This window comes from Oryx dammah, unplaced genomic scaffold, assembly GCF_014754425.2.
Source record: "Oryx dammah isolate SB20612 unplaced genomic scaffold, SCBI_Odam_1.1 HiC_scaffold_17, whole genome shotgun sequence".
Classification (NCBI taxonomy): domain Eukaryota; kingdom Metazoa; phylum Chordata; class Mammalia; order Artiodactyla; family Bovidae; genus Oryx; species Oryx dammah.
The window spans coordinates 38,265,960-38,279,861 of NW_024070201.1; the positions used below are offsets into that span (position 1 = coordinate 38,265,960).

The following is a 13,902-nucleotide window of genomic DNA, read 5'->3' on the forward strand; positions in this document are numbered from 1 at the left end:
GAATTAGATATTCTGTATAACAGCAGAAAATAAAGGAATTCTGCTTCCAAAGCACCTCTGGAGGATCCCTAATTCAACCCCATAAAGGTGTAACATACAACTAAGTCAAATGTCGAGGAGAGAATCTTAAGGTAAATATTTTGAAGAGAATATTAGGAATGCTTTTTTTTTAATGAATTCAGAAAAATCTCCATTGTCTCTGTATAAAAATACAGGTATTGTATGTGATCTGTGATGAAGGAAGAAAGGGAAGGAAGGAGAGAGAGAGTGGGGAGGGAAGAAGGAAAAGGAAGGGAGAAAGAAAGAAAAAGACAATTACAGCCTTATTAGCCAACCATAACGATACTAAACTCATACTTATCACTTAACATTTATCTATATAAATATAGTTTATAGCCATCAACTTGTAAAAGAGCACGTCAAACAATGTTAATCAAATTTGTTTTAATAAAGAAAAATCAAAGGAATTATTTAACAAATATGCTTAAATGACAAAGATGATTTGTTTAGGAATCTTAATGATAGAGATGTATGCTAAGGGTATCACCATTAAAAAAAAGACATTCATTCTATGACTAGAAAATACCTCAAGATAAAAATATTAATTCAATAAGAAAATATTTCATATTTCTTTATCACAGAGACTGTAGATTTAATTAACTCATTTCTATATTAAGTTATGCAGTATACATTCCTTTCTCTAGTTGCTCATGCAAAAGAACAGGGAGTTTTTCTCAAAATAGAACAAGTCAGTGCCAACAGTTTCAAGTTATGACTTAGAGTCAAGCCTAGAAGAGCTTGGCTCGGAAGGCCGTTTATATTCACCTGTACCCTGCCTGGCCTGATATCAGCTCTCTCCTTTTTTATGGTTACACTCTATTACTAATGAATGGTTTTTTATACTTACTCAACAGACAAGTTACAACAAATATATTTATAAATTAATATAGTATCATTCAATGGGGAGGAGAGTACCTGGAACCTAATTGACACCCTGGCACTGTTTTCAGAAAAACCACCTCATTCCAGCTAATAAATAAAAATAATATTTTAACAAAATGTATTCATCTTGCCTATGTGCTTCCTATAAAATGCTGTGTAAGAGACTTAGAATTCAATAAAATTAGGATACAAAAAAAAAATGAATACACCTTAAGAAAGGTAAGAATTATAAGTGAGAACTGTTTCCTGTAACCACATAACCTCATGAGTAACTTTCAGGAAAATTATTGTAAAAAAACAATAAATACTATAATGGAAATATAGGGATTCATTTATTACTTTTTGGTTTACAAACAAAGGCACCCAATAATGCTTCTATTTCTTATAAAAGACTATCGATTTACATTTAAAACAAAAAAGCAAAAAACCCTGAACCAGTTCCTATAGACAAGCATAGAAAAGGAAGAGAAATAAGATCTTCCCTTCCTGCTTCCAAACTTTATTACACAGATTCAGAAAATGTTTATTTTATGCCATCCCCAAGTCAAAGAATGTATTGCCATGCTTCTCGGCGATGAGTTTATTAAACATATTAATGTTGCCAAGTCAAGTTTACTTATAGTTACAATGACTTCACAAGTGACAAATGCATATGCCAGAATTATAAGAATCAAGAGTGAATGGGGGGAAAAATGTTTAAAATGTAGCTTTATTATCAAATGAGTTAAATGATTTATTAGATTTATTCAACAGGCTATCCTGTTAAAATTTGAGTCTGTGTGTAAAAATATAATCAGAAAGAACTAAAAAACCAGGTCTAGCAAATGATATCAATACAAATGATTTCTAAAATCTTTATGTTTGAGTTAAGCTCAAAAGTCAAGTTGGCGAGGATTAACAACCTATGTATGTTTTATACTCATTTTAAAACTTTTAAGTTCCAGAATGACATATTAATTTATTCATTAGCTTTCTTTTGCTAAAAGAATTCTAAACACACAAAATTAATGCAGTGGCCTTAGCACCCTCCCAATTATCATTCCCTCAAGTTAGATTACAGTAATGACAGAGTTCAAACCTCCCACGTACTTCACATGCCTGCTCAAGTTGTACCTGATTCTTTTGCAAGATACAAAGATAAGTCATCTAAGTATTATCAGCAGATGTGTAAAAATCATACAAATGTTAGCTTATTTTCAACACATTATGGAAATGTATTGGAGAGATGAAGCATTCAAAGGATAGAGCATCTATAGTTAATTATGTGGGCCACTTTAAATCAAAGGCATCATCATTTATTCCATTCTTAGACACTGCCATGGTCTCTCACACCTTATAAAAGGTATGGTCCTAGACCAGAGACTTTAGTATCACTGCAAAGAATATATATATATATATTTATATACATATTTCTTTTAAAATAATGTTTTAAAAGTTTTACTACAGAAAATCTGGCTTCAACATGGAAGCATTTTCCTTTTCAAGATTATACACCTGCATGGAAGAAGGTGATTTCCTTTACATTTAATTTCTTCACAATAATAAAATAAACTTCTTATACATTGCATCTGAATTGATGAAGAAAATTAAGATTAAAGTTCTATGTAACTTTTTGTATTGTAAACTGACTTCGTTAAACATATTCAAGATACACTGTTAATGATTTAAATATAGTACAACTTGATCAGCTAAACTAGAACATGTTATGCTGATCTGTTAAACCAAATGTGTGTTACAACAGTAAGGAGAATTAACTACTATTAAGATTTAAAGGGAATTATAATGTATCATTTAAAATATACATCAATTTTCTTACTATTACTTGTTTCTATAACTCATTTCTTTCTAAAAGCTAAAACCACATGCACAAAAAATAAAAGGTATCTTTAAACTCATTCAACAGTTTGCTACTTTATGTGGTATGTAAATAAAGTTCTTTATTTAATCTTATACACATTATTTTATGCATTATTTTTCTTGAAGGAATTCAGCTCTCAAGGTCAAAAGTTAGTATGTGTTTACACACATATGAGAACATTTTCTTAATGTTATGACTACCTGCAAATACATTATTCCACAGTAATGTACTTTCAGTTTTAATTGGATAGTATAAGCCTTTTAAAGTACTATTAATAAAATTTATTAAGGGAGGAGAGCACAAGTATGATGAATTCCTCCCTGTACCCAATACCTGCTTGCCAAAGTCTCAAGTAATCATCCAGCTTCAAATCATGAACAAAATGTCACAGAATTGATTTTTATTTAGTCATAATGTGGTCAAGAAAAATGTACTCTTATTCTTTCGTAATACTAATAGGTTTAGTGAATTTTCATTTTCCTTCTAAAAACACATGGCATATGCTGATATGGATTCTCAAACTCATTTAGATCCAGTAGGGTCTCTATAATAATATATAGCCTTCTGATTATGAAACTAACTGATTGCTTATAGAAAATGATATGTATCAGACCTCAAATCAGAGACAGAAGGAAAATGAAAATGTGTTTTTCACATCTGAGACCATTCAGTAACTTACAGGATGATGTGAAAATAGTTTGGCTGTAATTTTAACAAAACTAAAAATCACTTCAACTGATGATAAAAATCAAACACTGTAGAATCAAATATCTACCAACTTAGCTAGTATTCCCATCCAAATAAATGTTTTCCACTGCACTAAATATTATAATTAGAAAATCACTCTATGTTAAGGCATATTTTAATTAGTATATTCCAGAATTGCACAGTTATACTGGTCAGTGTTCCTATCTCCCCCTCCTGCCCTTACCCAACCCTTTTCCCCCAGGGATCAAAATGTTATATCATGGTTTTGATGGCTATTACAGATTTGAGTTGGTATACCACAGTGTATTCACTAGGCTTTTATGAGCATACATTAAAATGTTACATAAAATGTACCATAATTTACTCCACATTCTGAGCTAAGATGGTTTAATGTCTTGACAAAAGGTGAAATGACTTAAGTACATTTTACATTTTATGCATTTAGACCACCATATGCATAGATGTTCTAATGCTAAATTCTTGTCTTCAGTATCTCATAGTGCTCGATGCTCGGAAGTAAGACAGAAACTTGTAACACAGACTAACCACAAAGTACCAGATGTTTCTTGCCATTTGTGATCTTGCAATAAAAATGCGCCAAATCAGGATCACAAGGATAATATTGAAACCATAACGTATGTTTCTCAACCTGGAAAGCAGATCAAGAGATATATTGGATACTATCTTCTAGAAAAGAATATTGTTGGATAGCAGATAATTCATATTCAATTCTTAATTTAATCAAAGTTCAAATCCATATTAATTTGAAACTTACTTAAAAATTAACTAGCAATTAGAAAATTAGCAAACATCAAAAACACCTGACTGTGCACATTCTGGACAGCAGTCCATCAAACAATGCATTATTTCTATTAACAATAATACAAAGTTTTTTGTAACATTTGGGATGTAAATTTACTTGTACTATTAAGTACTATTAAGCAGCCTTCTGATGCCCTAAACTGTGCTAGGCAACAAGTATGTTAAGTAAAAGAGAAATATCTCTTGTAATTCTAGAGCTTATCTCATCTAAAAAGGGACATTCATTACATACATCATCCTACAGACAAAATAAATATTCTTGGACATCTTTAGCTGCTTACAAGTTGTCAGACAGAAGAACTTACTCCTTCAGTTAGAGCTGTCCATCAAGATCAAAAGTCAACTGGACAAGTCCTCATATCATGAATGAAACATGGTACTTGCTCTACACAGGAAGACCCTCCCATTCTCAAAGAGCAAGATGCGTATTATCTTGCTTATGTTTCAAAACATTTTTGATGTTTTTTTAATGGTGTTAGAAAGGAATCTAAATTCTTTAGGTATGCCATAACATTACATAAATTCCACTAACTTAAACAGGCAATGAAAGATATAGAACTACAGTTGATTCTTAAACAGTGTGGGGGCTGGGGCATCAATCCTTCACACAATTGAAAATCCAAATATAACTTTAGAGTCAGCCCTTCTTACCTGTATTTCTGCATCAGTGAATTCAACCCAACTTCACATTGTGTGGTACTATAGTATGTATTTATTGAAAAAACACCACGTATAAATGGACCCACACAGTTCAAATCCATGTTATTCAATGCTTAACTGTACAATATATGAACAATGGGTGTAGACAAAAGAACTTTGCTCTGCCACTTAATACAATATGACCTTTCAAATACAACTTCCCTAAGTCTCTATTTCTTCATCTACACAACTATCTGCCCTATAAAGTCTCAAAGAGTTGAAAGAGCAAGAATAATGTAAAAGTTTTGAAAACTGTTATAAAAATTGTATTAAAAATTACTTTGAATAAAAGAGATTACTATTAAAACTAATTGCATCTCTGGATAATGGATTAATAGTAATTTTTTCTCTTGTTTTCTAAGTGTTTTTTAACAATTAGTACATATTAGTTTTATAAGAGACTAAGGGAAAAAGAATAACCATTTTATAAACAAAGAAAAAGCTCTATACTGAATAATGTATTCTTAGATCTCTTTTCCTCTTCTAAAGATGTATTTCAATAAGGTAGAAGAACCTTTACATTATCTCCAGTTTAAAATACATTTTTATTATCTCTTGATATCTTTACTTCTTCAGTAGCAATAAGGGAAGATGAAAGTGATATTTAAAACTAAATTCCACTTGACTTTCTTACTAATGAACAGTATAAACTGATGAAAATAGTAAGCTTCAACAGTCATAGGTTAAATCAATGCTACCAGAGTTACAAAGGCAACCACTTTCCTAAATACAATATATTATTAGCAATATCTCAAGTTAACAGCTTAGGGAAAAACTAGTATTTCATAAGGAAGACAAAATGAAATCAAACCCATATAAAACTTACTTGTTCAGATGTTTTCTAGCTGCAGGAAGACCAGACATTTCTTCATTCAGTACATATTTCTTAGTTCCCATACAGTAGTTCTCTATATATTCTGCCCAATGTAACTGCCGTACATCAATATTAAAAGTCTACATAAACAAAACAATTACTGGTTATTCTCTTGAATAATTTTTTTTCATAACCAGTCAAAAATTCACTCTTTCCAAAGGCTAATTCCACAGGACATGCTTACAAAATGTTTACCATATTAATTTTTAAAATCTTACTGCTACTCACAAAAAAAGTTCTTACTATTTCATTATCTTCCATTAAACACAGAAACAATACACTTATTTCCAGTTTCCTTCTATCTACAGTATATCTTCTTTTTGAACATCCTGCATACCACACAGATTAATTTTCCTAGAGAACAGTATTGACATTAAGAGAAAGAATGTGGCTTTCTTTTTTTTAAGAATGAAAGCTGGCTTAGGAGTTTAGGTAACAGTAAGTAGGCCATTTGATGAAAATAGTAGCTAAATATAGAAAATCAAGCCTTACAAAAATGCTACTTCATGACAAAATAAGAGGGATATATTTTCCTCAGAGCTCTTCCATACACAATCAGGTAATTTTTTGGTGTGATAAACAGATTATTCACAATTTAATTTACCATCACACTTCTCTGAAAATAGCAAGCTCTAGACTAAAAATAAAAAAGCTACCATAAATAAATCATTAAAGTACCACAGCACTGAAATGGAGACTTAAGATATGAGATATTATGAGAAGGTCATACATTTGTGTAATTGGATTCCCATAGGAAAAGTGAAAAAGAATAGAAAAAAAGCAGTATCTGAAAAGACAATGGCTGGAAAATTTCCAAAAATTGTGAGACATCAAGCCACAGATTTAAAACACTCACATACTATATATACACACATGTATCTTTACATATTAGAGTAAAACTGCTGAAAGTCAAAGAAAGAAAATTTTTTTAAACCAGAAAATGCATTGTAGATTACCTCCAAAGAAACAACTATTAGTCTGACCACTGACATCTCAAAAGAAGCAAGGGAAACTCTAAGATTATGAGACGATGTCTTCCAAGTGCTCAAAGAAAGCTTGCTAACATAGAATTCTATAGCAGTATGAATATCACTGAAGAATAAAAATATTCCAAGAATAAAAACTGAGATAATCTAACATCAACAGAAGACAAACACTAGAGAAAGTACACTAATGGGTACTCTTTAGGCAGAATGAAAATGATTCCAGACTGAAGTCTGAAATCATTAGAGGAGGATGGAGGAAGAAATAAGAGCAGTAAAAAGACAACTATGCTGGTAAATCTATATGAATACCAATTGACTAGATTACACGTTTTAGCCTTTGCATGATCCAAGAAAAGGTGGAAGTATCAATATTTTATTAGGGCTTGCTAAATTAAGAAATGATACTGTAAAGCAGGAGCAAATTAGCCCCCAGGCTTCCCTGGTGGCTCAGTGGTAAAGAATCCACCTGCCAATGCAGGAGATGCAGGTTCGATCCCTGGGTCAGGAAGATCCCCTGGAGAAGGAAATGGCAACCACTCCAATATTTTGCCTGGGAAATCCCATGGACAGAGGAGGCTGGTGAGCTACAGTCTGTGCAGTAGCGAAAGAGTTGGACACTACTTAGCAACAACAATGACAAAGCTGAACAAAATAATCATTTCTAATTATGAGATTTAAGTAGAACACTAAAGTAACATACAACCACATAAGTTAGTGGGGGTGGTAATCAAAGCTGAAACATTTTATGGTTCTAAGTATCATTAAGGAAAAGGCTATACAAATTGCTCAATTTTTTGTTAAGTATGCATGTTCAAATATCTAAGGTAAACTTAAAAAGAAAATTCATAAGAGTTTAAGTTTCAAACTAACAGAAAGCAAAATGTAGAATGGCAAAAAGTAGAAGACTATTTGAAAAGCAATTTCTGAGATGTTTTCCTCAAAACTTAAAACAGTATTTAAGGGGGAAATGCATAAAAATTCTCTTTGAACCTGACATTAAAAGAGAAAAAGAGAATCAACATTTCAATCATGCTTTGAAAATATTTCTGCTACTCTCATACTTAATTATAAAATTCTAAAATAAAGCAACTTTATTACCGATTATGATTGAAAATGGGACACTATAAATAGATCAACTTTCTTATTGCATGATGGTTGTAGAAAATACCCAATTATTTCTCAGGTTGCTAATTAGCATATTCTAATTAGTATGCTCCTTATTTTCTAATATAAAAAAATACTTGCCTTTTTATCTTCAGGGTTTAGTTGATTCATTAACATATTGACATTGTCAGTATTCCAAACCCAAGAATTACTTGTGAAATATTCAAGAAACACCATAGCTTTGTGAAGACGAGTTATTGTTTTCATCATCCTGTATTTTAAGAAAAACTGAGATTCATAATTTGCATAGATAAGAAAAATCTCACCACCACCCAGGGAATTGACAGTAAGATTGTAACACGTAGTTCAATAAGTGTACCAAATCACTAGGAAATAAGAATATTTCTGCATCTTGGAACATTATATAAATGCAAAAAAAAAAAATTAAGCAGCAGGAAATGAATTTAATATTGCCCAAGGAGAGTTCTGCTGATATATGAAATGGAATATTTCAAGGCCAAATTTTCTACATATAATACTAAGCAAATAAATGAATTCAATTAGCATTTGTTTCCTTTTTTGTTCCTTAAATCACATTTTAGCTCAGCTTCATTTTAGTAAGATTTTCTGTGAATTCATAACATACTGTTACATTTTAATCTCAACTCTTCAGCATCATGGAAGCAAAGTATACAGAAATATTCATTTGCCATTTAGTTAACTCTTTATATATATTTTAAACAACTTGCTCTTGAACACCAACAGGCGCCTGGATGTGCCATGAAATCAATGACTCATGTTGACAACTTTCTCAAATAGATATTCAATATATTCCCTAATCTTCCCAAATCCCCAATATCCATCTTTATAAAAATAAGAAAGTTCGATACTTTTTCGTTTCTTTTTAAAAGGGTGAGAGGCTTTAATCTTTAAATTTGGCATTCTATATATCATGATTCACTGTAAGTCATTGATATCATAACACTAACCAGAACAGTAACATCTACACAATAATAATTATCAATGATAGGTAGAGAAATAGAAGGCAGAATTTTTCAAAACACACACACCAAAAATTCCTAATCTCTGATAAAAAGAAAAATTATATGTGAAGAAATACTTTAAAAGAATTCTATTTATAGTCCCACAATTAGGATTAGCATTATGCAGTTTAGAGATCCCCAAATCAGGGCTTCAGAAATGAGAGAAATAGAAGAAAATGAGAACATTAGAAATGAGGAGGAAATCAAAACAGTAACATTAGCTAAGCAATTCTGACACATTCAACACATTTAGAAAGAAACCCTGAATATAGAATACTGAAAGAAAATGAGACAACATGGACCATGTATGTAAAGATGAACTGTACTTCATTAAAGAAAGTAATACAAAATAAAACCTCCATTAAACACAGAAAGAATTAGTGAGCATCAAAGGCTAAATCTAGACAAGAATAGTTCAAACAGAAAGAATTTGAAGGGAGGAGAAGATTTACAAGATTGGTAATTAATACCAACTATCACAGCCAGTATAGTATACATGAATCACACATACACACATATTTGGTTAATGTGGCTTTCTGACATACACCTTATTTAAAAAGTTTTTCTTCCTAACTCCATTTTCACTGACAATTCTCACTTAGTCTTATTTTCAGATTCATTCAAGTGATAGAATTACCCTAAAAGTCAATCAGTGATTCCGCCATAATTACAATAAAATACTGGAGAGGGAGAAGGAAATCTGAAAGGTCATATATATATATTAAGTTCACAGAACATTTATCAAGTAATAAAAGTCTGGACTGAATACTATGGGAAATATAAATAGAAACTTAAAACTCTGCCTCACTAGTCTTTGGTTAAACATGCTCTAAGAGCAGATGCCTGGGACCACATTGCCATGAATGTTCTGAGTATTCATTCTTTATGACAGCAACCTGAAAAAAATTCTTAAAAACTTTTAGAGGAGGGCAAGATCCTAACAATCATCTAGTCCAGGGTTTCTCCATCTCAGCATTATAGACATTTTAGCCCAGATAATTCTTTGTGGGAGGGGGCTGCCATGTGCACTGTAAGACACTTAGTAGTATCTCTGGTCTCTACCCACTAGATGCCAGTAGCATCTACCCAGTTGTGATAACTAAAAACATCTCCGAAAACTGTCCAATGTCCCTTAAAGGGAAGCAAAACTGCCCTCCACTGAGAACCACAAAAATGAAAAATTTAAGATTCAGAGAAGTTAAACTAGATAAAGTTAAGCTAAATACCAAAACAACAACAAAAAGGAGGCCACAGAACCATTTTTTAAAAATACCATTTTTAAGAGAAAATAACTACTACATTTCAAGAGCTAAAGCAGATAACTTATACTGCTTCTATATGTGATAATATCACACATTCTAGTCCCAAGAGACTAGTCACCAAAAGCCATATGATGCATATCTGAGTTGTACTTTTTAAATTATACCCAGATAAACAGTAAGTCATATTTTTATCAAGTCAACTGATACTAGGAACAATGCAAATGAGTAAAATGGACACCATGAATGACATGACTGACATTAGTTTAATGCAGAGGCAGGCATTATATTAAGGTCCTAATGTAAGGTGTAGAGGCCACTACTTTGCTCAGCAAATAATCTGAACAAATTTAATAATATACATTATAAGACTTTATATTTAACATTTGAGGCCTCCCTGGTGGCTCAAATGGTAAAGAAGCTGCCCTCAATGCAAGACACCTGGATTAAATCCCAGGGTGGGGAAGATCCCCTGGAAAAGGGAATGGCAAACCACTCTAGTTTTCTTTGCCTGGAAAATTCCATGGACAGAGGCGTCTGGGAGGCTACAGTCCATGGGGTCTTCAAAGAGTCAGACATGACTGAGCGACTACCGCCATGTATTTAACATTTATAAAACTGCCTAAATAAAAAACCTTTATGTCTCTTGTTGCTTTTAGACTGTAAGCTCCCAAAGCATTCCTGGTTTGATATTTAGAAAGCCTTGTACAGGACTGATGCTTCCTATTTGTAGCAAATTTTAATTCCCAAAGGTGTCTGCAAATATTATCTCCCATCTTATATGTTCACCTACAGTATCATCTTAACTATTAACAGGTCCCATTAAGAGGTGAAGGTAACTTATACCAACAGAATGAGGTGGAAGTGATACTGTGACTTCTGTGGGGAGTTAAGAAAAAGTAAGGTAGCTTTCTGCCTTGCTCAGTGGAATACTCACCCTTGAAGCCTTCAGAGGTCATGTATGCTGTTCAACTCCCCCTGAGGCTGCCACACTGTGAGGAAGCCCAAATTAGTCCATGTGCAGAGACCACATTGAAAGGTTCTGAGACTATATGAAGAGAGAGAGACGTCTGGCCACCCAGCTGCTCGGCACCCTGCCTCTCCTTTACCATTCCCTACAGTGTGCCTGGCTCTAATCCCTGTGACTGCAATCACTTCCAAGAGAGAACCATTCCATCAAAGCATTCTAGAACTTCTGACCCACAGAATGAAATGATTACTGTTTTAAGATACCAAGTCTGATGTCAATTTTATCTAAATTAAAAAAAAAGATTCTAAATTTGAAAGGTTTGTCATGCAGCTCAAATAATGGGAACAGATCTATCAGTACTGGGAGTGAGGGACTGCTGTAATAAAAACCTAAAACATGCAGTACGCCTTTAGGTAGACAGAAACTGTGGGGCCCTTGAGACCACCGATAAAGCATGGAAAGACCAAGGATGTTAGTGGAAAAAATAAAAGGGCTGTACGGAAGCTGCTGGTGAGAGTTTCAAGGTAAGTGAGGAGAATAATGTTGGAAGTTAGAAGAACAAAACTATTACCTATGGTCACATGGAAAATAGAAAATGTATCTAATAAACTTGATAATCTAAGCCAAGATTTCCTCAAACAGGACAAAGATGATTTTAAAAAATGAACTATCTGGTTTTAGTGGAATTTGGAAGGAATGTAAAATTCTAGCCAGGAATTCATTTAGAAACAACTTCTGATCAAAGATCAAATCGAGAATGCAGATGTAAGATTCTGTTAGGACCTCAAAAAGATTACAGTAGTATACTTCATAGAAACTCTCAGACAAAAGTTTCATTCTAGATGTTAACGATATGTCTTACAGAGGCTCTAAGAGGCAGGATTTAAGAGTCTAAGGATATAAGAGGCAAAGATTTAAGACTCAAGGGTGCTGTTCCACAGCAACTTCATAAGGAACCCAAGACAGAGAAGGGTATGTCTCAAAAAGATCTGTGAGTATGGCTTTGGTCTAATGGACTGGATTGTTTTAAAACAAATATATGGGAAACACACACAATTTTAAAGGAATTGTGAGTTTACACTTAAAAGGACAGAGACAGTACCAAATGCAAAGAGGCCTCTGCATTAAGGTCCAGCAAACCAGAGCTTAGGGCCAAATGCATCTATTTTTAAAATAAAGTATGACTGGAACACAGTCATGCTTGTTCATTTACATATTGTCTGAGGCTGCAGAATTGAGTAGTTATAAGGTGGAAGCTACATTTAACAGCAGAAGTAAAAAGCTGCAACAGAATCCATATGGCACACAGACTGAAATATTTACTATATGGTGCTTTAGAGAAAGCTTGCCATCTCTGCTCTAAAGACTCCCAACTTTTTGTGAGCAGGAAGTAGGATAAGAAGGCTATTCAGTTGCAAACACAGGCCTTTTTTTTTTTTTTCCAGCTGCAAAAGAAGGATGACTCAGGAGAGGGGGGGAATGAAACCCTAACTAAGAAACCATCAAACATACCCTGCTGGAATGAAGAATTGTTATGGACCAGTGATTGCTGTGTGCCTCTTATTTTTTCTCTTTTGAACAAGTCTAAATTATTTCCTATGCTTGTCTCACTATTATACATCAGATGGACAGGAGGTAACCTGACACTTTAGTTCACAGGTTTTCAGATCAATATTTGAGGAAATGTATCTGAAAAGCTTCATCCACAATTATAACAGATTTCACTAACCACACTGGCTTCAAGCTTTTGTCAGAGAGGTTTTGTGGGGAAAAAGCAAGAGTGTTTTCCATGTAAGAGGAATATAAACTGTTAGGACTAGAAGACTGACTATAGCAAACTGCACTTTCCAAAAATGGTTGCAACAATACCATTCATCTCACCAGCTCATTTACAAGATAATCTTGACTATTCTCTATATCCCTGCTCCTGGAATCTTGGAAGATCTGTGACTCGCCTGGGACTAAATGAATAAGGTGGAAGTAGTGCTGCATGATTTTCTTAGGGAGGTCAGAAAATGCACGTTGCTTCCACCTTCTGAAGCACTTTTCCTTGAAGCCTCCAGTTGTCATGTAAGCAGTCCAACTCCCCTAAGGCGACCACTGGTCCTTGCAAAGACACTCTACGAGAGATCCGGATACCACATGAAGAGATAATGACAGCAGCTGTTCCACTACACGTCCCCCTTTCAGTTCCATCTGACCTCAGTCACATGAAAGACCTCTAAGCCAAAGCTACCCAGTGGATTCCTTCCTAAATTCCAGATGCTGAGAGAAGCAATAAACCAAAAGAAATAATAAAATGACAGCTGCTGTTTTAAGCCACCAAGTTTGAGATAATTTGTTATGCATCAATATCTATTATAAATTATTTAATCAACTCTGGTTCTTCATGTAACTTTACTAAGCCCCCTTTTCTGTGTAAAGCATTGTGATATATTTAACTTATTTTACTTTTTGAACCTAGTTTTGATTTTTCTGCCCTAATCTACATAAAATCTATTAATATCAAGACAGCATGCACTGTTGTTCAACACCACTCATATATTTCAATATTTAACATACATGATGAGAAACATAATGGACAACTGAATCCACAGAAAATTCCCTACATGTAACTCAAATCCTGATACACTATAA

The 13,902-nt window shown here is 33.3% G+C and overlaps 1 protein-coding gene across 1 annotated transcript in view; it reads right to left on the minus strand.

The window, feature by feature from the left end:
• Positions 1-427: 427 nt before the first annotated feature.
• FAR1 (fatty acyl-CoA reductase 1) overlaps positions 428-13,902 on the minus strand; it is a 79,147-nt gene continuing 65,672 nt past the window's right edge. The window contains exons 10-12 of the mRNA XM_040258317.1: positions 8,135-8,264; positions 5,856-5,983; positions 428-4,157 (exon numbers count right to left, since the gene is read on the minus strand). Of these exons, the coding sequence (XP_040114251.1) occupies positions 3,995-4,157; positions 5,856-5,983; positions 8,135-8,264 (421 nt within the window). The 3' untranslated portion in view covers positions 428-3,994. The remainder of the gene's footprint in view (positions 4,158-5,855; positions 5,984-8,134; positions 8,265-13,902) is intronic.